Source organism: Eulemur rufifrons, chromosome 5 (assembly GCF_041146395.1).
Source record: "Eulemur rufifrons isolate Redbay chromosome 5, OSU_ERuf_1, whole genome shotgun sequence".
Lineage (NCBI taxonomy): Eukaryota > Metazoa > Chordata > Mammalia > Primates > Lemuridae > Eulemur > Eulemur rufifrons.
The window spans coordinates 13,554,693-13,578,087 of NC_090987.1; the positions used below are offsets into that span (position 1 = coordinate 13,554,693).

A 23,395-nucleotide genomic window follows, 5' to 3' on the forward strand; every position below is an offset into this window, starting at 1 on the left:
GCCAGTTCCCAGGGCAGGGGGACAACAAATTCTCTGCCACATTGGGTCTTCGGCATCACTGCTGAGACGGGCGAGGTTCTTCCAGCCATACCCCTCCCAGCCTTTTAAATGTGCAGAACAAGGCTGGCCTGAGACTTCCCACCAGATGATAAATCATTCGTTTACCACCTGGTTGGCAAGGACTCCTCCAGAGTAGGTAGACTCTATAGTAACAATTCAATGATGGTAAAATGATGGTATTCAAAGTCTGATTTGAGAATTCCTTCCCTTCAGATAACTTGGCATGGGTCTGAATTGTGCAGAGCTTATCTTTGCTCTTTTGCAATATTATACATTAACAAAGAGGAGAAAATCATGACAACCAAAAAATGATTGGACTCAGCCATTGTGAGTACTCAGATACGATTCCAACCTCAATGCTGTTTCACTGACCTAAGCTAATTGCTCTGCTCATGAAAATGTGAGTTTTAACATATATTTTAAAGGAATGTAGGTTAATTACTTCCAAATCCAGATAGTGAGTGAATCTCATTACTAAGAAAGGTTTACAAGAAGAGGCTCTGGCCTAACTGGATTTTCTGAACAGATAAGCTTCCAATATAATTAGCCATTGTCAATGGTGCTCATATTGGAATAATAATTGGCTTGCGGGATGTGTTAAGGAAGGGCAAGAGCCAGTTTGGCTACAAGATGGTGTATGTAGATGATGATACTAGAAAGGTCAGAGCCAAAGCCTGGTAGGGGCTTATCATTAACCTAGGGAGTGGGAAGAAACCACTCCAAATGCCATACAAGAGCCATGTTTCTGATATGTTCAAAATACCTTTGGACACCTCTGCCTGGCCCCCAAAGGAACCGCTAGTCCAATAGTCTTCATCTGCTTCCCATATAACTGCATGGCCCTTACCCTGTCCCTCTGACCGCTCTTTAACAGAAGGAATACAGGCCCATGTGCACAACGAAAACAAACAGAAGTACCTGGAATGAAGCTCAGCCCAGCACTCAGGCGAGAGACGTATTACCATTGCCCCACCTAAGTGCCATTTTGAGCCACACGTTCTGCAGACTGCAGGAAACGTTCACCTGAGTCCATGGAGGTCCTCATGCCCTGTTCTTCAGGGTTGTGGCAAGATGCCCATGCATGGTCCTGGTGCTGCCAGTCCATTGAGGTCGCTGCTGAAAGTGGACCATCGCTTTGACTTACGTGGCCTCAGGTCTGGTGGCTGCCTGTCTGCTCTGTGCTGCACCAGGATCATGCAGGTGTCACGTAGCCATGCCCTCTCTGGGCTCTTGCTGCCTCCCTGGAAACAGCACTGTCCCAGAATCTGGGAGCAGAGACACCAGCTCCCCCTTTCTTCTCCTTCACCCCTAGACCAGGGAATTTCTCTCTCAGCACAGGAAGTCAGACTCCCTGCAAGTCTCTGGTCAAAATGCTCTTTCCCTGCCCTTTGTTCATCTAATAAATATTTATTGATCATCTACTAAGTACAAGACCCTTTCTTATACTTGGGCCAAGGATGTGACAAGGAGCAAAGCAAAGCCCCAGCCGGCAGCAAGCTTGCCTTCTGGTGGGGGAGATGGACAGTAAGAGCCAAACATAGACTCTCACGAACTGGTGAGTGATGAATGCTAGAAGGACGAAAAAAGCAGGCCAGGAAATGGTGTGAGATGCTACTTTTGAAAGGGTGTCAGACCTCTTCGAATCTTCTAACTGTTCTGAAAATCTTCCCAATTCCGCTAAGATCTTAAGCATTTTGATGCCTAGGATCCTGAGAGTCTAGAATGCAGGCTGGCTCTCTTTTTCACTCTTCCAATCCCTCCCGAGGCAGTGGGGAATGACCTCTCCCTCTGCTGGAGGGGGCACGGAGCACGAAGGAAACAAGAGGAAGAGCAAACGTGGTGTGATAGCCCCTCCGTGGCCAGGCAATGGGAAGGGGAGTGAGGTGTGTCACTCCCCTTGCAGGGTCTCGCTGTCACCTCCGACTCCCCCTGTGGCAGTTCCACAGCAGCTCTCGTGCTCTCGGGAGGACTCGTGGGGGTTCGAGCAGCACGGAGACAGTGGAGGCCAGGACAGTGCGGAGCTGCTGAATATGCCAACGCCATGTCCAAACGCGGCCTTCATAGTTGTCACTGTGCTGAACCTTTCAGAGGACCCAGAAACTCAGAGGATTGGCTTGAAAACACATTAATAGATTTGAACTTAGCAAAAGTCAAAGGTCCAAGCCCAGGCAAATCGCATCCATCCCTCAGGCTGCTCCCACGTTCCCCAGTTTCCCTCCGCGGTTACCTTCCCCAAGATGGGCAAGGGCAGGGGCAGGCAGAGAGAAAACAAGGAGAAACAGCAGCTAGCCCCTCGCGGGCTCCTCCGACATCATCACCTTCCTAGATTTTGAATATCTTCTCAGCAAAAAGGCTCAGATCAGCTCGAACCTGTGGTACTTCAGGGTTTTCTGTGGCACTTCAAGTTCTCGTCCTCTTGACGTGTTGTGTGCTAAGACCACACCCCGCCGGCCCCGCCACAGGCGTGCTGACCTGGTTCCAACAATGGGGCATGGACGAGGCCAGTCACCCCCCCCCCCAGCCAGATCCTTCCAGCCTCCGTACCTCTGAGAAAGGGAAGGGCAGAGAAGCCTGTTGGTCCTTGGCTGATCTGAAGGACCAACTGAGGCAGCACAGACACTGGCCCCAGGCAGGATCCTCAAGAGAAGCAGAGGCCGGGGACATGTGGCAGACTGCTGGGTGGGAGCACAAACACCTCCAGGTCGGTGCCCACTCAGATGCCGCCGCCTGTCTCACGATCAGGGCTGCAGGAACAGAGCTCAGAGTGTGGCCCGTGGTGACAGGGAGAGGGAAACGAACTCTGAAGCTCATCACACTGCACTGCCACCACGGCACCTAGTGCCCTCCCCCGGCCCCTGCGATCAGAGACAATGGAGTGGCAGATTTTCCACTCTTACGATTCTGAACCAACTGGCCCCTCCTGGCAGCACTGGGCATACGGCCTTCCTCTTCCCCCAACCTACCCTGTAGAACGCCCATACAGATGACTGAGTTGTACAGTGGCTGTTACAGCCCCAAAGCTGATAGCTGAGCTAACACGTTCATCAAGCACTTATTTGGTGTATCAAGCACTTATTTGGTGTATCAAGCACTTATTTGGTGTATCGAGCACTGTGGCAAGCAGCTTATTTATGGTCAAACGCCATGAGCTGGAGTCCTGAGAATGGTCCTTGTTGCATTCCTAGTCTTCAACCCCTGTGTCTAACCGGTCCCAGATCCTGTCAATTCTAATTCTACAGCATCTCCTAAATCCAAATCTTCCTCTCTGTATTAGTTTTCAAGAGCTGCTGTAACACATCACCACAGACTGGGTGCCTTCCAACAGTGGACACTTGTTCCCTCATGGTTCTGAAGGTCTGAAGTCTGAAATCAAGGTGTTGGCAGGGTTGGTTTTTTCTGGAGCCTTGAGGGGGAAACTGTTCCATGCCTCCCCCATGGCTTCTGGTGGCTGCCGGCAGTCCTTGGCTCGTAGCTGCATCACTCCAATCTGTGCCACCAACATCACGTGGCCTTCCTCCCTGTGTGTCTCTGTGTTCAGATTTCCCTCTTCTTATAGACAGCAGTCATTGGATAGGGCCCACTCTAATCCAGCATGACCTCATCTTAGCTTGATGACATTTGCAAAACCCTATTTCCAAATAAGGTCACATTCACCAGTACCAGGGGTTAGGACTCGAACATATCTTTTTGGAGGACACAGTTCAACCCACTTTCCATCCCTTCAGGCACCATCATAGCCCAGGCTTCATACTTTCATCGAGACCATTGCCGTAGCTTTTCTGTTTAGACCACTAACGACCTTCCCTCCTTACAGAACATCTGCTGACCCTAAGTCATGAACACCTCCCTGCACAGAACATAAGTTCCAAGAAAACAGGGACTTGGGATGGTGACATTCTTTCCCCAGGAGCTAAAACAAGGCCTCAGACATAGAGGGCTTTCAATGAGTACTTGTTGATTAAAGGAAATGAGGGAATTAATGAATGGAAATGCACAAGCCACAGATAAACCAATTCTGTATCCTTCCCTGATACACCCCTGCTCCTTTCCCTGAAACAGAATTAATTTCTCCCCCAGCATGGTGTTTCTGTCTCTATGCTAGCATTTACTGTATACTGTAGTTATTTGTTTGCCCAGCTGGGATGTTGTTCCGTGAGCTACGTGGGGACAGACGCTGAGTCTGGTTCACCTTTGAATGTGCAGAACAAACACAGCGCCTGTCAATATTTGTTGAACTGAATTAAATCTAGTCCAAGAGGCAACAAAGAAACACGAACAATCCGTATTCCCCCACCCCAGCAATTGCCTGCCTCCAACGCGTTTGCAGAACTGGGGTGGGGGTGGGAGGGGGACAGGAGATAAAATTGCAAATTCTGTAAGTTCCCGTTTCTGCTGCTGCTTGAAAAATGATCTTTCTGAGTCAGCACAGGTATTTTGATACTGCCTTGAGATTTGGGGCATTTTTTTTTTTTTTAAGTCATGGTTTAAAAACAAGTGCTTTCACATTTACCATCAAACTGATGGGGTTGGGTGGGAAAATAACCATCATGAGAATCTTTGAAATGTCTTCATCTTTTAAATTTCTAGTTCAAGGTCTAAATCTGACAATGAACTTAAGGAACTCCCCATTCCCTGCCTCTCTATAAGCAGACTGGGAGGATGTCCAGCTCAGACATGGACTGGTCTTCGTAAGAACATTCTGATGTGTGGTTGGTGCTGAACACAAGGTCTGGAAGGCTGGGCTGGTGACAAGAAATAGTCTTTGGGCTGCACTGAATCCCACTGTCCAGACAGACTTTGCTCACCGTGGAAGTAGCCATAAGCTCCAGGAGAGAGCCAGCCTCCCTACCATCTCCTGCCCTAAAAAGCCATTCTGAACCTCCTTTCTCAAGTCCACACCACCCAGTCAAGTTACAAAGCTTCACCGCTGCGTGTGGATGGCAAACCAGAGACTGGGGGCCAGCAGGACAGGCTGGGGAAGGAAAGGGGTACTCTAGGGGGCTGAACAGTATCCCGCCAAATTTATGCCCACCTGGAATCTCAAAATGCGACCTTATTTAATAATTGGGTCTTTGCAGATATAATTAGTTAAGATGAGGTCATACTGGATCAGAGTAGGCCCTACTGCAGTGACTTGTGTCCTTAAAGGAGAGAAGACACATAAAGAGACACACAGAGGGAAGACGGCCCCATGAGGACAGAAGCAGGTCAGGGAATGGCAAGAGCTGCCAGGAGCCACCAGAAGTGGCAAGAGACCAGGGAAGAGTCTAGAGTCTCCAGAAGAGCGTGGCCTGGGGACACCTGGATTTTAGACTTCTGGCCTCCAGAACTGAGAGAATAAAGGTGTGGTGTTTGAAATCACTCCGTGTGTGGTCATTTGCAGCCCTAGGACACATATACCGCTGCCAAGACAGTATACAGGGAATTATTAGGAAAATTGTTTTTTTCATTTCTGCCTCCAAGACCTTCTTCCAAAGCAGCTCAGGGTCACCTCAGGGACGAGGTGGAGATGGTGATAATGGGGCTGTGCCGTGGTGGAGATGGGGATGGGGTCGGATGGGGCTGTGCCATGGTGGAGACCAGGATGAGGGTTGCACTGTGCAAATAGATGAAAAGAAACAGGTTTCTGTGTTTGTTTAAGCAGAACCATAATCCTTAAAGTCAGGCTTTGTTGAGAGAGGAGTTTTCTAAATTTCTTTCTTCTTTTTAGATCAGGGTATTGTCTTTGCATGACCAGAAGGCGAGAGTGTGTGAGGGTGCGGACCAGTGGACCCAACCCTCTGCCCTCGGAGATGCCCGGAGGAGGAGGAAAGTGACAGGGACAGAGTCTGGGCACAGAAGGCACTCGGGCACTTTTCCCCATGCCAGGGTTGTGTTGGAACAAGCTAAGGGAAACCCAGAGGACAGGAGAGCTTTGCCTGCATCCCTTTCAGGACACGGGAACCTGCCACCCTCTACCCACTGCTGTGGGGTGGCTCAGACGCCACCTTCCAGAGGGCTCGGGCCAGCAGGCAGCACTAAGAGGGCCACACTCCCTAGAGGACTGCGGAGTGTCGGGGCAGAGCAGGCGTAACCAGAGAGAAAACTTGCTATTCTTCACCCAGCCCCCAAATCCATGCATGTGACCAGCGGTTGGTACGAAGACCAGATCAGTTCCAGAGACAATGTTGCATTTACTCACCATTCTGAGAAGTAATGACTGTGAATTTTCAAACCACCACATACACAAACATCAGCTCAGTGTATTTTTTGGCTTCCTTGCTCAACTCACAACATTGAATCCCAGACATTTTCTTTCTTACTTGGTTCTCAAAGGATTTCCCTGCCAACCCCGGCTTCCCAGAAGCTCCTTTGGGAATCATTATTTTTCCTTCCAACTACAAGGGGAAAGTTTATTCTGATGGCTCCATCCAAGGGGGCCCCTGAATTTCTAGCCAAATCTGCACCATGGTCCCCTCCACGTCTCACCCTACCTTTGATTCCCTTTGTCTTTAGAGCATAGGTGTTTTACACTTAGCCCTTCCATTGCACCTTGTGATTGTACAACTCTGTGCCGTATGTAGTAAATTGGACACCTTCGCCTCCTGTGCCTGGCACCCAGCTACAGTTGGAAAAGTTATGCTGATGTCTTCTGGGTGGCGTATATTTGAAACCCCAATCGTTCATGATTCGAACAAAAGATGCTTCTCTCTTTCTGCTCCAAAGAGAACATAAGGTTTTGGTTTAGATCCGAAGAAGACCCAGGCAAACCCGGCACCAAACTATTGGCAATGAGGAAGAGTTCTAGTTTGGTAGAAGCTACATAGCAACCACAGCACAGGAGCCTGGGGCGGTTCTTCAGGTAGGACAGCAATGTCCCCTCAGAGACTGGACAGAGAGAAAAGAACCAGAGAAGCGCCAAAGCCTTCCCACATATGTAGGCAAAGGGGCGTTGGACCAAGATCAGATTGGATGAATGGTCACTCATTTGGCATAATTTATTGAGCGCCTACGACGTGCATGGCACCAAGTCGAACAACAGTAACCATGTCTTCTCTCTCAGGAATCTCAACATGCCAGGAAATTTTGTTTCTTTTGCTGAATGAAGCTGTCTCTGAGTCTAATCAGGCGACCGTTCTTGCCTGCTAGGTCCTCGTCCCTCCTGAGACTATACTGCCGGGAATGTTGTTACTATTTTCTGCTGATCAAGAAGCCTGAGGACATACAGCTCCCTGCTGACTCCCTGGAGGAGATAGGATACAAGGAATCAGGAAGCCCCGAACCTACATTTTCTTCTCATTCTTCGGCGATGAACACCCGAGGCAGACGACCTGCCTGCTATTTATGTTTATATTCAGATTTTCCAGTAGCCGGGTACCATCCCCGCTGTACACTTTGAAGCCCACGCTGAATAGGCAAAGTACTAGTGTAGTAACCATGACAAGTATTTCCTGTTTCTAAAGTTTACAAGAACTTGCCTTATATAATGTATTATTGTCAGTGCAGTACGGTAATTGCTACTACCTTGGTTTTGATTTTGCTCACAAATTCTAGAAACCATAAAGAGAGAGAGACTGATTTGAAAATATTCTCCTGGAACCTGATTAAGATTTCATTTTTTCCCCTTATTATCCAGTCTGAAATCTGCAGTGCAGTTTCGGGCTGTGGGATGTAAACACCACCACTCCACTCGCCCCAGCCGCGATCCACAGACCCCTGAAATCACACGCCACATTGTGTGGGTAAAACAAGAGTTTTGGGGAAGAAGATATTACTTTCCTCGGCTCTTCAAAGCAGTCTGAACCCCTGAAAGAATCAGCAAAGTTGGAGGCCCCTGGTCACTGGTCTTCCATTCTGTGGCTCCGATGGTTTTCGGTGGTGTGGACTTGACCTTGAGCCTCCGGAACTTTGCAGGACCCGCGTGAGGGCCCCTGTGCCAACACAGTGCGATCAACCAAAAAGATGAGGCACTTAGAGGAAATCTGGGTCCCAAGGAAGGTGAGGTGTGAGCCCTGTTTCCATGTGTGTGTTTGTCCCCAGCAGGTGACAGAACACCAACGCTGCCGGGAACCAAGAGGCGCTCCCTCCAGCGCTCACTTCACTGTGGAAGAAAAACACTCGGAGAGATCTGGTGACTTCTCCAAAGCCACTTCCTGCGTAGCAGCAGATCCAGGACCAAACCTGGGTTTCCTGAGGCCCAAACCTCTGTACCTCACTGTCCTTTCACTTTCTCCTCCAAGTCCTGAAGTCCTGGATTCCACAAGACAGAGAAAAAAAAAAAAAATCAGAAATCCAAAGACTACTCAGAAACACCTACTGGAATTCAAGAACAATCACTGGCCTTCGCAGTCCCATGTTTTTTAATGTCTCCCTTTCAGTTACACTTTAGGGAAATCTGGGCTCCCTCTCCCACTCCCCCGGCAGTTTGCCAGCTCTGCAGGAAGACACAGATGCGTGCAGGAGGGATGACAGCTGCCTCGCTACCCAGTTTCCATGCCATTCTGCCGCTACGTGGTCCTCTCTTGTGTGGCATAGCTGGTGTGTTTCTCCCCAGCAACACACAACCCAATGTCCTCAAATTGTAAATTTCTATGCCATTTTACAAACATCAACTTTATTAGTGTATGTAAAGCACTTAGAACATGCGTTAAAGGCTACATAGGGCTTAGCCCTTAGTAGGAGCAGTAGCACCACCTACCCCTGCACCACCTGCGATGCACAACGCACACACACACACACACACACACACACACAAGCTCCAGGGCCCTTCTCTAGTGCCCTCCACTCACACCAGGGGACCAGGCAAAGACCCCACCGAGTGCACAGAGCCCCTTCTCCCTGGGAAGGGTACGAGTCATGGAAACCCAGTGCTGTCCCAGTAAGAGATCAAATGGGCATTTTACAAACTCTCTAACTTTCCCAAGAAATCAAGACAGGATGATAACACCAGTTGGCTGAAGATTTCTTGTCTCCCAGGAGGGACTGAAACGAAGAAGAGCTGGTCAAATGACAGGGGTGTTCAGGATCAGATTTCAGAACTGGGGATTTTAGATGAATCTCAAGTAAGGCACAGTCCTCCACTTTATTACATGTTATTTTAACATTCAAAGCCTTTCAGTGAAGCTTTGTTCCGGGCAACCAGGCAACTCCTAAAAATAGACTCTAGTTCCTGAAATATTCTAGTTTGCCTTTAAGCTTTCTTTGGCTGGGACAGGGCTATCGAGTTTCAGTTTTGCAGCCCCAGGTGGTATGGATTTGATCTATCGAATGACAAATGACGCCGTGCCTATCGTGAAGGCTCAGCAGATATTTAGGAAAGGTTATTTGTGGTCGAGGCTACGGCAGCCCAGGAAGGCTGGGGAGAGGGAAGGTTCTCATTTAAAGATTCCTGGAACCACAGAGGAAAATTGATGATGTGTAGACAGCTGTTGACGGATGTAGTGCTGTTTGTACCTAACTACTCCAGATAAGGAGGAAAGAACACTAAAAAGAAAGAAAGAAAGAAAACAAGGAAAAGGCATTGGAGAAGGAAAATTATGCCGTGGTAGGACATGCTGGCATGTGGAAATGTCGCCCAGCTGAAGCAAGATGCTAAGTGGCTTGACTCTCTGGCCCTGGGTGTTTGGCTTTTGAGCGGTGGCCTCTCCCCTTTGGTGACCATCTTCTCCTATTTCCCCACTCCCCCTCCCCCACTCTACTTCAAGTTCACCTTGCTCAGGCCCTTTTGATCCCCTGACATTTCGACCAGCGCCTTGAGCTCCTTTCCCGAGAGCCACACCCCTTGCCCTCTGGGACACTGCCCTTTCCACTAATCCCTGCCCAGGGCTGCCCGGGGCCTCCGGAGGCCTCCAGGGTGACCTTCCCACGCCTTCTCCTCCACTCCTCAGCCATATGTTTTTCTCTTGTGCCCATTGGGGTGCTTTTAGCTGCAGTTAACAGAATAACCAACTAATAGTGGCCTAAAACATAAGGCCCTTTGTTGTTGTTCACAGGAAGCCTGGGGGTACTGAAGGTCTCAGTGTCATTCCAGTGGCTCAGTGGTGCCTGCAAGTCCCTAACTTCTGTCTTTCTGCTCCACCAATCATAGTGTGTCGGCTTTTCATCCTCATGCGGGGTGCCCCAGGCCTGGGAGGGAATAGCTGCAGCACCAGGCGTCACATCTTGATTAGAGGAAAAGGAGGGGCAGGCAAGGTAACCACCACACCTGTACCATACACAAGGAAAGCAAGGCTTCCCCAGAAGTCCCTTGGTGGAATTCCCCACACGTGTCATTAGCCAGACTGACCCCGGGGTCTCATCTAGCTATGCAGGGGGCTGGGAGAGTACGTGGTTTTCCTGCCGCCTTAGTTGGAAGTCGCAAGAGACAAGGGGGTTTGGGGACGCTGTTGATTAGTCACCCAACAGTGTCTACTGCATCTGCCCACTCTCATCAGTAGCGAAGGTCTGTGAGACTACACTGAAATGTTCAAGAGTCATTTCAGAATTGATCCATATAAGAGTACAACCTCTGATTTTTGCACTGCAGGAATCTTACTACTGGAGTGGAAGAGGATGATTCAGTGGTGACCTTCCAAGCTCTGTCCTGGAACAGTGCTGTGAAGTTCCATGCACTTGGCTATTAGCACAACTTGTCAAGAATTGTTATTTATCTTTTCCGTGTACATCTTGTCTCTTCAACTGGGTTACAAGCTATTTGAGAAGAGGGATCTTATCTCATAGCACCTTCTATTGTTAGCGACTCGAATGAGTGTCACACACTGGGCTGGTGTCGGGTCACCCTTAGTAATGATGAGGGGTATAGCCCTGAACATTATGGGGTGGACAGAGAGGAAACACACCTTTCCGATAGATCCAATGCAGACATACTTAGGAGGCAGAATTTTTGGAAAGGCCAGCAAATGAAAACAATGTTTTTTTTGGAATCGGAGGCATGTTGATTGGAGTTTTGGTTGAAAAATGCTATGCAAGCATTAAGTTTTCAAGCTTAATGCTGCTTTCAAAAAGGGGCTTGGATGTGTTACTACATTTGGTTTACCCTTTCCCCTCCTGTATTCCTTCATCTGGTTATGCATTCAGCAAAAGTATTTAAACTCCTTCTATGTTAGGTTCCAGAAGCTCATAAATGAATAACAGAGTCCCTGCCCTTAGAGCTTGTGCAGAAGCAGACAGATCAACACAGGGACACTCTGCATGTAAGAAGGACAGTTGTGGTCTTGGGAGGTCAGAAGTCCTGGGTTTAGAGTTCCCAGCCCTTGGTGGGGTGGGGTTTGCTCTAACTGCTCTGATTAGAAAAACTGGGTTGGAAAGGGCTTTGTAGGTAGCCTAGCAGACTTGGCTTTAAATCCTGGCTCTGTCATTGATCATGGGACCCCAGGGAGACTTCTGACCCCTGAACAGTATTGACCTCACCTATCAGTTCTCAATTAATGTCTCTCAGCTCCGAATTTATCCTTCAATATATGCTCTGTGCTAACAATTCCCTTATTCTCCTGTACAGTCAGCACGATGTGAAGCTTTCTTAGTAGAGGGTGCTGGAAGGATGCTGCAGGGGGAAGAGGATTCTTGTATCCATAATTTCAGCATTGGCGGGTTTGGTGAGATGGACATGTGGTCATCTTGCCCCAGCTGTGGGGCCCAGAACGTGGTCCACCTGCAACCTTGTAGCCTTGGCCTAGGGAGAACCTTTCTGCAGCCTTGTCTATTTGGAAACCAGAGCCCCTCGTGGTCCGCCCCCTGCTCTGAAGGCTCCTGCCTGGACCACCGCCAGACTTCCCCCAGCAAGCCCCTGTGTGGCCTGTACACAGCCACCGGGGCCTGGAGCACAGGGCAGTGGTTCCCTCTGTGTCTTAGTCTGTTTCTGCTGCTTAGAACAGAATACCTGAAAGTGAGTAATTTATAAAGATAAGGAATTTATTTCTTCCAGTTATGGAGACTAAGAAGTCCCAGGTCGAGGGGTCGCATCTGGCAAGAGCCTTCTTGCTGGTGGGGACCCTCTAAAGTCCTGAGGCTATACAGGTCCGCATGGCAAGGGGGCTGAGCGTGCCCATGCGCTAGCTCGGGTCTCTCTTCCTCTTCTTAGAAAGCCACCAGTTCCCCTCCCAGGATAACCCATTAATCTGTTAGCCACCAACCCATTAATCCATGGATGAATTCATCCCTTCCTGAGGACAGAGCCATCATCACCCAAATACCTCTTAAAGGCTTCACCTCTCAATACTGCCACATTGGGGATTAAGTTTCCACGTGAGTTGGGAGGGGACATTCAAACCACAGCACTCTGCAAAGCCCCCACCCTCACCGCACATGACCCACAGGACTAAAGGCCTCAGCCTCTGCCCCAGATTCCACTGTGGCCCTGACACTGGGTGCTGCCCCCCTGCTCCCCACCTGCATGGGAAGGGTGGTCTATTGCTTGCCCAGCAATTCCACGCCAGGTCTGGCCTAGCTAAGCCAGCAAATTTCTCTGCTATCTGGTGGCCTAACCACACCTTCTCCAACTAGATCTAAACCCTTTCCAAGTTAGTCCTTCCTTGGTGCTTTCCCTTACTTCTACCTTATACTACTCCTCCATCACACTTAACAATTCTTTATATTAAACTTCCCTTGTATAACCTACTGTGTGCTTTCTGTGATTGGACCCAGGCTATGCACCTCATCAGTAAAGAAGTGAGGATAACATCTTTGTTTCAGATTTATTTTACAGATCAAATGAGAAAGCCCTCGTAAAGCCCATAGCTCAAGGCTCTGCTCAGCAGGGCTGTTCAATTTCCTCTTTGCCTTAGCTACTTCTTTCTTTTCACAGAGAAGAAGGGAAACCAATGTCAGTGAGTGCCTTCCGGGTATCAGGCAATATGCCAGACACTTAACAAGATGGTGCTGGCGTGCCTGTGGTTAGCCTTAGAGGAGGAGACAGAGGGTCAGAGAGGCCAAAGAGGTTACTTGGGGTCATGCATACTATATTTGATTAAGCTGGGCTATAAACCCAGCCAAGTTGCCAGTGCTCTGAGTCCACGCACCACACACCAGGGTGGGCTTCCTTCTAGAGCCCCAAACACTCCGTCTGTTCACCTGCATGAGAACAAACATACATAACAAAGTCTCCTGTGTCTCCTCACTCACTCTATGACGAGAGCAGCTGAGCAACAGAAGAACCATTTGCTGGCATTCTTTTGTGATGACTTAACTAAGAGATCTACTCCTAAAAGAAAGGTCTGATTCATTTGAAAGGTATGAGTCTGTGGTTTCCCTTTCTCTGTAAGCTGGCCTCTGAATGAGAACCAAGGAGCCTGCTCTGGGAACGGATGCTAAGAGCCTTGACAAATAAGTACTGGGCTGCTAAAGGCTTCGCTTTGAAAAGAATCTCTTTAGCTGAAATCAAATTTATGGAATTTCACATGAGCAGTATGTACAGTTTGCTGCTGGAACATAAACTTCTACAGGCCAGTAATCTTTGTTACGTTCCCTGATATTTCCTAGATCCTTAGAACAGTGGCTGGTACATAGTAGATGTTCACTAAATGTTTGTCAAATGTGTAAATTTACATGGTCAAGGATTTTCCATATTTATTTACATATGGGACTATACTAGGGTATTTTTAAGGTAGAATTTTAATTTAAAAGCAAGAGAGGGAAGGAGTGAACGAATCTTAATAGGAACATGACATTTTGTAAATCAAGGCATGACAGTGTGATGGTCTATTTTAGTGACCAGACTCGTCCTAATCAAAGCTTACTTGTCTCATGATTCGTGTTCTCCAGATATTAGTCTCTAGCAGGTATCAGCCTATAACACTATAGATATGGTAGTAATCAATAACAGTGGATAAAAATAAAAGTGCCGTCCCAGTAAGTGTCATAGCAGCTTTTTAACTGAAGTCCTTTGGACAACATTTCCCAGTGCCAGGCAGAGAATTCTACACATGGCAGCTCCTCCATAAATGTCTGTTGGCACTGAGGACACTGTGACAATAGCAAGACCTTAAAATAAAGAACTGATATAGGAAGCGGAAATCCAGGCAGGAGAGAAAGGCCTGAGCCAAGGGTGGTGGTGTTTTGGGTTGAGCAGTCCACCATCACTTTCTGTGCTTAATAATTCAGTAGGTTTGTGCTCTTGCATATTACAAAAAATCTGAACCAAAATAGCAGATGAAAAGAATACCCTCTATATGTGCTATAGAAATTGAGGTACAGAGAAGAAACTGTATACACTTCAAACTCTTTGACACTTTAAAAATCCCTGTTTCTTATTTCCCAGAAATTATCTTTTTTTGTATTCCCTTTTCCTTTCTAATATAATGAGGAAGAAAAATGGATATAGAAAGAGAATAAATAAATCTTTTTTTTTTTTTTTTTTTTTTTAGAAACATCAGGATGTGAACCAGTTGTGCTTATGGTTAAAAATCTCCTTTAAAATATGGTTGTCCCAAAGTCAGCAGCAGATGAAAGTCCAAACCCTTTCAAATGTAGAGGTTTAAGAGGTGAAGTTGGGTGGAATTGTCTCAACTGGTACATGGTTCATTCATTTATTCATTCTCTCAACAAATACTTATGAAGCACCTGCTACATGCTAATTGCTGTAACAGGCCTTGAACACAACATAGAATGGGGGGCTCCCTGCAGATGAGCATTTGCCTGTCTTGTATAATTACCTAGAGCACCCCCTGGTACCTTGGAGGCATTCAATACATATTTGTTGGATCAAAATAAATGGTCCTAGCCCTCATGGAGCTTATACTAAATTTCTTCTTGTTCACTTAGCATTTTTATGCCAATGAAATAGAGATAAATGACTAATGGGCCTCAGGTATCCTTGGAGGGTCCAGGGGAACATGTGGAAAGAAGTGTGGCTACACTGTTGTCCTGTTTCCCACTGGCAGTGTGTGCAGGGACTGATCACAAAGTAGCAAGACCAATACCCACATGTGATTTACGGAAATCGGCCTCAGGACTTTGGAGCTGCACTGTGCACGTGAACATTTCAGCTCTATTTTGCACTATACTAGGAGAGAGACTCTATCTGCTGCCTCCTCGAAGACCAATCATCAGTTCCCTGCACATCTGAATGGGGCCACTCCAAGGCAGGAGTCCTAGGGACAAAGATCGAGTTGCTTGCCAAAAGTTAGCAGCAATTCCCTTCTCCTTGGCTAGACGTGATTTTGTTTTGTTTTGAAATAGTTGATGAGCTAAAATTTTTATAAGATAAGAATTTAGTCAGAGCTGTTGCTTCCTTGAACAATACCCAGTATCATACAACATTCGGATAGTGCCATAATAGGTTTCAGCTTCAGAATGTGAGATTTCTTTTTCCCTCCCCTTCCTTCCTGTCTCCCTTCCCCTCTTCCTTTTTCTCAAAAACCTATGCAGTCCTGAATCCCCCAGTTCTTGTGGAGGTGGCTTGCCTGCCACAGGACATTTGCTTTCAAGTCTAGGAGGCATAGCCTTCTCTTGGCAGAAATGATTGGCAGTGCTGACAGCCAATCATAACCCCATTACTCCATTAGAGGTGGGTTCAAAGGACAGGCCTCTTTGTTTTTTAGTAACATTATTGTCTTTGTTTAGTGTGGCTATTACAGAATATCTGAAACTGGGTATTTTATCAGGAAAAGAGGTTTATTTGGCTCACAATTCTGGTGGCTGGAAAGTTCAAGATTGGGCATCTGTACCTGGTGAGGGCCTCCGGCTGCTTTCGCTGGAGGTAGAAGCTGAAGGGAAGCCTGTGTGTGCAGAGATCACATGGTGGGAGGGAAAGCAAAGGAGGATGGCGCCAGGCTTTTTTTTACACCAGCTCATGGGAATTGATAGAGTGAGAACTTATTCTCCCCTGAGGGACGGCATTAATCTATTCATGAGGGATCCACTCCCATGACCCAAACACCTCCCGCTAGGCCCCATCTCCAACATTGGGAATCAAATTTCAACATGAGCACAGAGGGGACAAACATCCAAACCATAGCAATTACTAACCAGCAAGCCTTCATATTTTGGGGACAATTGTTCATTACTACTTTGTAAGTGCTGTATGTTTCATTTGTTATAATTGTGTGAAATTCATCTTTCTGGAATGATGCACACAGCTTTTGTTGTGACTGACTTGATCAAAATAGGTAACATTCCATTTATTTCCATCTTTTTTTCTGAGAGAGAGAGAAAAAAAATCATTAAATATATGATAATTGTAAGGAGGCTTTTTGCTTACAATGGTGAATTTGACCAAGGGTGTCCTGGAACATAGAATTGTTTCAATTTGCAGTTTTCCAGGAAGTCTCCAATAGCTAGAGAGAGTTTGGGGATTAATGTTTAGATTTCAATCATTCCTGCTACTCTTTTTTTTTTTCCATTATTACAGTCTTCAAGGATTAACACTCTCGGGCTTGCAGTTGTGTCCTATTGTGGGCTCTGCTAGGAACAATTCTATTAATACCACTTTTCATCTTCCTAGGTGCAAATTCAGGAAACGGTCAGGGAGAGAATCTCTCTCAGCCAGTGGCCAGCTTTCTCAGAGCCTGCTGCGGAGGAGTCTCCATTCACTGGGACCACAGCAAATTCCTTCCCTGATTTAGGAGGCGTCCACGAGGAAAATGCATCCTTGGCTCAGTACGCAGAGGTTGAAGGCTGTATACAAGGCCCACAGGATAAAGAAAAACAAGACAGAGACGGCAACACACATGGAGATTTCTGGGAAGACCTAAAACATGAGCTTAGCATCCCAGGAGCCAATGATGACACTATGTCCCCAGGTGCGATCTCAGGGCCTCTCCCCGAGGATGCCAGCGTGGACCCCAGGGAGCTTGGGGCTCTCTCTGTTGCTGCCCCTGAACCCACAGATAGCGCCATCACCCTGGAAAATGTGTGTGCTGGGCCAAAGGGCGGAGAAGCAGCACACGTGTTGGAGTGTTTTGAAGCCGGTGGCCAAGGAACATGTGACACCACGGATTCTCCTGGTGGGACGCCAGTCGATAAGTATTTACCTCAAGAAATCTGCTCCATGGGCTTTGAGCTGGCAGAGGGTCACAGCGAAGGGTCTGATTTATGGTCTCCTGATGCCAAAACGCTGGAAGTCCTTTTTCCAACGCGAGGTTCTGAGACGCCACAGTCTACATGTGAAGGCAGCAGGGATGGAAACTCGGCCGTGTCCCCTCTATTTGTCAGTACTTTCACCTGGAACATTTCACGCACGGCCAGTGACGGTGACAGTCCCGCCGAGGTGGAGAATTCCTGCTCCACGCTGGCCTCCGCGGGGCAGGCTGGGCGGGAGAGGCCGAGCCCCGGCAGCTCAGGGGGGCTGGGGCGGACGCAGCTCCTTTCTTCTGAGAACAGCTCCTCCGTGCAATTGAAAGGAGGTGACAGGAGCCCCAGTGCCCTTGCCACAGACACCACAGACGTGCCAGCCAGTCATAGTTCCGTGGTGAAGTTCCCTCAGGAGACACCAACAACATCAACCGCTGATATCGAGTGTCTCCAGGTGACCGAGGAAGCTGAGGACACATCAACTGTTACCATTGTCCCCAAAGTCCACCCAGCCAAATACCTTGCTGTTTCACTTGCAGAGAGCAGGCATGCACCAGAGGAACACATTTCCCAGTTTCCTTCCAATGTACAGTGGGGTCATATTTTAAGTGGTTCCACAGCCAGATCTACAAAGGAGCTACTTTGCGGGGCATCCGGGGCTCCAGGGGTTTGCAGCTGTGTTCCCCCGCTCCCGGAGGGAGAGGGTTTCTGCAGCCATTCCCGCCTCCACACAGATCTCCCCTCCGGAGGTAAGAGCCAGACCGTGGGCCGAGCAGACAGTGGGCGCCTTGACGAGAGTTTCCGAGAAGGAGGAAGTGAAACAGAGCAGAGGACCCCGCAGGACAGCCTGCCCTGCCAGGCTTCTCTTTCTGCAGATGAGACCCAAGAAAGCTGGCCCATGACGTTTGCTGCACAAGAGGAAGTAAACTCAGTGCCCTTGGACCACTCACCAGCAAGCTCTAGGGAAGGAGGAGGGCAGAACTCAGGCCTGGGGACACATGTCCCTGTGGTGGCTGGCGTAACTGTGGAAGAAGACAGTCAGGCTCTGAGCAAGGTTCCACCTCCCACTGACATCCTGCTGGAGGAGTCTGGAGAGCCCAGACCAGGGAAAGGGGAAGCAGGCAGCTTGCTGAAGATTGTAGCTCTGGAGCCTTCTGTTTCAGAACTCTGGCCACAAACACCACTGACGAATTCTGAGTGCAAGGAGTCAGAAGCTGGTCCCCTAGTTCCCGACAGGGCCTGGGCTGCATCTGACATTCTAGAGGCAGATGCTTCTGGGCTCAAGCCAGACCCCTCTGAGACGGCGGCATCGGCTCTGGGTGCTGACTCAGCCCTTGCTGGTGTCATAAAAACCCATCGAGGTAAAGAACCAGCTGTCAGAGCACACGGGAGCTGTCTTTCTTCCCTGGATTTGAGCCAACCCGGACTCCTAGAGTCGTCCGTGGACCCTGTGGATGAAAAGGAACTGTGTGTCTATGTTGCAGATTCACCGTCGGAGGCTTCTGAAACTGGAGGGAAAAAACGTGCTCACAAGGAGAGTCAAGACCAGGAGGGAAAGCGAGTCAAGGTGGCTCGCCCTGCCTTCTTTAAACAGTTGCTGACCTGCTCTAAAGTCCTGGAGTCCTCTGTGGACCCCATTGATGATGACGGTGTGGCAGAGGGCACGGGGGCTCAAGAGCCAGAGCTTTCCGAAGCCACACTGGAGGGCATCAGAGAGGAGAGCGAATCGAATGGCGGGAACCTGGGCCAGAGAGTGGAAGTCCCACCTGAGGACTGGCATGTCCCGCATCCTGACGAGGAAGGGGAAGGAATTCCACGTGGCTGCAGCATGAGCCAAGTTCAAGAAGGCAGCGACAGGAGCTTGGGGGAGGCTGGACAAAGTAAAAAGGACAAAGCAGAGTGTGTTTCCCCCGCTGCAGCTCTTTCTAGTTGTCTTGCAACGACGACTCCTGCATCTGTCGGGGTTAATACTCACAAGTCCACAGGCCAAGTCTGTGCCGTCCCTAAACATGACTTAGATGCGCCCAGAAACCACCCATATGTATTTTCTGACTCAAAGGAGAGGGGAACTATTGAGAATGAGCGTGGGAATCATTTTCGCTCTTCTAGCGATCTTACGAGGTCACCTTGTACTTTGTCTCCTCAAGGAGACGTGGCCAACTTTTCAGTAAGCCACAGAATTGAGGAAACTAAAATGCAGGGGCCTCAGGTTGGAGAAACCAAACCCCCGAGCTCATCAGACTCCCCAGCGATGACTTTGGCATCCGTTTCCGGAGACTGTGAGTCAGAGAAAGCCCCTAAGTTCCTGCAGGACCCACGTCCAAAGGGTGCCCTGGGCTGTGTAAAAAGGTCAAGGGCAGCCCAAACTGGCAAATTCCCAGGGGCCCTACCGGCAGTGACCGGGTCAGAGGAGGTCAGGAAGAAGCAAGAAACCTCAGGAAGCGGACATTTAGCTGAGGGAATAAAGAAGAAAGTTCTGTCCAGGGTGGCAGCCCTGAGGCTGAGACTGGAAGAAAAGGAAAATGTCAGAACGAACTCGAGCTTTCTTAAAAAGGTGCCTAAACTCGAAAGGGCCTTATCACACACAGAAGAGAAAAAAGACCCCAAAAAGCCATCTTGCAAAAGAGAAGGAAAAGGTGAGGCTCTGCTGCTTTCTGTCATTGTTACAGTTGGGGTTTGTAGACCAGGTGACAGCGCGTCCTTTGTGATTAAGGTGAGTGTCCCCAGGTGGGCTAAGGTTGTGCCCAAGTGGCTTGAGCACGTGGCATCGTGATCTCCAGGAGAGCTTGTTAAGACAGATTTCAGGGCCACCTCTGGAGTTTCTGATTCAATGCATGTGGCTCAATAATTTGCATTTCTAACGAGTTCCCTGGTAGCCCAGGGGGGGAATGACACTCAAGAACTACTGATAAGACCACCTGTAGGTATGTTTGGCTAAGGGAATGAGATTGAGGTGCCTTTCTGTTTAATTATCCTTTTTAGGAAAAAAAATCTATTAAAAAAGGATAAACAGAAGCATTCATCAGTGTAGCTAATTAGTATAATCAAATAGGCCGCACACTAAGAGAGATTGATGGAAATAAATATTTCGTTACAATTTGGGATTCTCCTCTTTAATCATTGATTTTTCATTAAAAATGGCTTCCTCTAGCCTTGGATTTTCCTTCCAAATTTGAGTATAAAACTTCTTTACAACTCACCCTTCCCATTTATGTGAATCCTCCGTCCCAGGTTTCAGATCACTCGAACCTCGGAAGCCCTGTAGTTATTTCTGCTTTGCATAGGGAATTATTGCAGCCCGAAATTCCATTCCGTAGCCCAAATTTGAGCCTCTTTTAATTCAGAGCTCTTCTTTCCCGTCCCATGTACCCGGGTAGAAGTCAGGAGAGAGAGAATACCGCAGCAAGTGACAGTGGCCCGCGTGCGCTGGAGCAGAAAGCTGCCGCCCTGTTTGATCTGAAGAACTTTTCTCCTCCCTTAACCTGAGTCCTGGGACTCTGAGGCTGGTGTTTGTTGTTCCCAACACACATCAAAATGGCTCTTAGCTCCTGTTGCAGAGAGGATTAAAGACAACACTGCCTTCTGGAGAGTTTGGAGGTATCCGACCCGGTTATCAGGATGTATGTTTTTAGACATATTTAAAGAGAATGAAGCAACGTTTCAAAAACTCTCTAAAGTGGTTTCAGCCCAGAGGCTGCATAGGTTGCCGCTGGGGGCTCCAGCCTCAAGCGTGGGGATTTGCTTTGCAGGGAATCACAGACAATCCAAACTGTCTGTGTGGAAGTCTTGCTCATGGTTATGCAAGTTACCTGTGCGACAAAGGGTTATCTAGATGGCCACTTCTGGGGAAGAGTTTTTGATTTCAGCCACCTCAAAGCACTGAAGGAGGCAGAGCACGCGGCATTCTGGGAGGGGCTGGTGCCAGGAAGTGAGTCCCTGCGAGGGCAGGAGGCCACATCCTGAGAGGCCCCTGCCTGAGGCCACCAGGTAGAGACAACCAGACTTTTCCAGGCCAGACCATGGAATGACTGTTACCAATGCCACCCAGGACACGGAGACCGTTCAGAGGCAAAGATTCAGAGCTGGGGATACGTGCAGGTGGTGGGCCCGTGTGGGAGGAAGCTGTAACGCAGTGGTTTGGAGTATGGATTAAGAACCGTATTGCTTGGGTTTAAGTCTGGCCTCTGCCAGTAACTGGGTGGACTTGGACAAATGCTTTAGCCTCTGGGTAACTCAATTTCCTCACCTCTAAAATGGGGCTACTGATCATAGCCCTCATCTCAGGTCTAAAAATGCATAGCAATTTGAATGGTGCTTGGCCCAACAGAAGCCCTCATCGTTATTAGCTACATTTTACAAAAATTATTATTAAATTAAAACTTGAGGCCACTTTTATGACACGTACTACGTTCATGAAATAAATTAAGAATTTAATTCAGACACAATGATCTGAGTTGACATTAGTATTAGAAGAAAAAGTGCTGCTTGTATGCAGAGCCTCTCCTCTCTGCAGAACTCAGGGTCTCACCTGTAAGGTGAGTGAGCAGGCCGGGGACACACACGTGAATTACTCTTGAGTCAGCAGCTAAATGGGAGTCCAGAGAGGGTTTTGCGTGCATCTGGGTAGGTCCCCACCTGTAGTCCTTCTGCAGCGTCAGAGGAGTTGCCACGGGGGGCCAGTCTGTCCCCTCTTGTGGGGGATTTCCTTGGCAGGGAGAGACAGAGAAGCAGGTGCCTGGACCACTGGCACCCAATTTGCTAGGATCACCACTCCCCGTCCCGACTACAAACCAGCACTAGGTCATTGCACTGAAAGAGCAATCGACCTGACTTGGGAAATAACTGCTTGACCAGCGTATTTGTTCATTTATTAAAGATGTGACATCTTACGTGGTGACTCCAATTACTTGTGATAATTAGTGCACTGAGTATTCATTTAATAAGAATCTGCTGTGTGCACCAAGCCCTATGTGCCAACACAGGTGATAACAAGAGACAGGAAAACGATTCTCTCCCAGCATTTACCTTTTGGGACGGCAGCGTTCAGAGGGCCCGTCCTTGACAGTGGTCTGCTTTTTCCTTTTAACATATCACTTTCTAATTGTTCATCATGGATTTCTATCTACAGGCCAATTCCTTTAAGAATCTTCCCCACCAGCAAGCACTCAGAGGTTTTTGGTTTTGTTTTTCCAGTGTAAGCCACAGCAATTTTATTGTTTGAAAAAAAAAAGTTGCCACCAAGAAAACACCAGACTAGGAAGTTGTCATTCCTTCTTGTGGTGTTGGCTGTCGTACGACCCTAGTACACTGCAGAGCCCCTGGTGACACCTTGACGGTGTCTGCCCAGCCTGCCACCTCCAAAGGAGCACAGATTTAATGCTCTCCTACCAGGGACCCGGTGGGGCATGAGTTAGGAGTGTGTGTGTGCGTAAGGGGGTGACTTAGATAATTCTGGAAGAAATAAACACTGAGTAACCTTTTTTTGACTTTCAAAGCTTAGCACAACTGAAGCGTTATGTTCACCAGGGGACTTCGCTGTCATTTTCCCTCAACACCTGGCCGGAATGCACCCAGAGGAGAAACCTAGCCGCACTCCAGGTCTTCTCCGAGCTCATCAGCTGCATTTCCACCTCTGTCTCACACAGATGGGTCCTTTAAAGCCCCAAGGCCCCTTGTCTCAGCCAGCTCCGTGTCTCCTGTAGACCAGCAGGCCCAATGCACGCCCTTCCTTCCACCCCCAATTTCCCTGTGTTCAATACTTAACGGCAGGTTGTGGCAGTGCTGGGAACATTCAGGTGTCCCCAAAGCACCCTGAAAGACTGCCACCACATGGTGTTGGAAAGGCCCTAGAGGAAATGGCCCAGATGAGGAGAGGGCTTGGCCCAGACCTGGGTCAAGACACAGCCTCGGCCTGGCCAGGAGCCAGTGGGCCCAATGAGGCCACACGGAGTTTGCCATCAAGAAGAGCTTGGTGTATTTTTTCTCTGTTATTTAACACAGGGGTTATTTCACTATAGTGCAATTGGAGGCAATGGAGCTAACAAAGCCTCAGGATTGATGCCTTTGGCTTGGCTGTGGATTATCTAGTTTTGTAATCATACACTCTTTTGTGTTACCAAACGTATCGAGTTAAGGTACTTAATTTGTAACAGACTCATACCACGTTTCCAGGAATCTGTCCAAGGGTCTTGATCATCGGGTGGGGGCCTCCATCTCTGTCTTGTTCTAATGTCTATGCTGCCACCCGGTGGCTGCCCTGACTAATTACACATTTGCCCAGCAAGCCAAGTCCTCATCGCTGATACAAGTAAGAGGTGATTTTCAAAGGTCTCAGGTGGGAATCATTTCC

General features: G+C 48.4%; 1 protein-coding gene across 1 annotated transcript in view; it reads left to right on the forward strand.

Annotated features, from left to right (window-relative positions):
• The window catches only part of ALPK2 (alpha kinase 2), an 89,490-nt gene that overhangs the window by 39,259 nt on the left and 26,836 nt on the right, over positions 1-23,395 (forward strand). Inside the window, exon 4 of the mRNA XM_069467964.1 lies at positions 16,478-19,682. Within this exon, the coding sequence (XP_069324065.1) occupies positions 16,478-19,682 (3,205 nt within the window). The remainder of the gene's footprint in view (positions 1-16,477; positions 19,683-23,395) is intronic.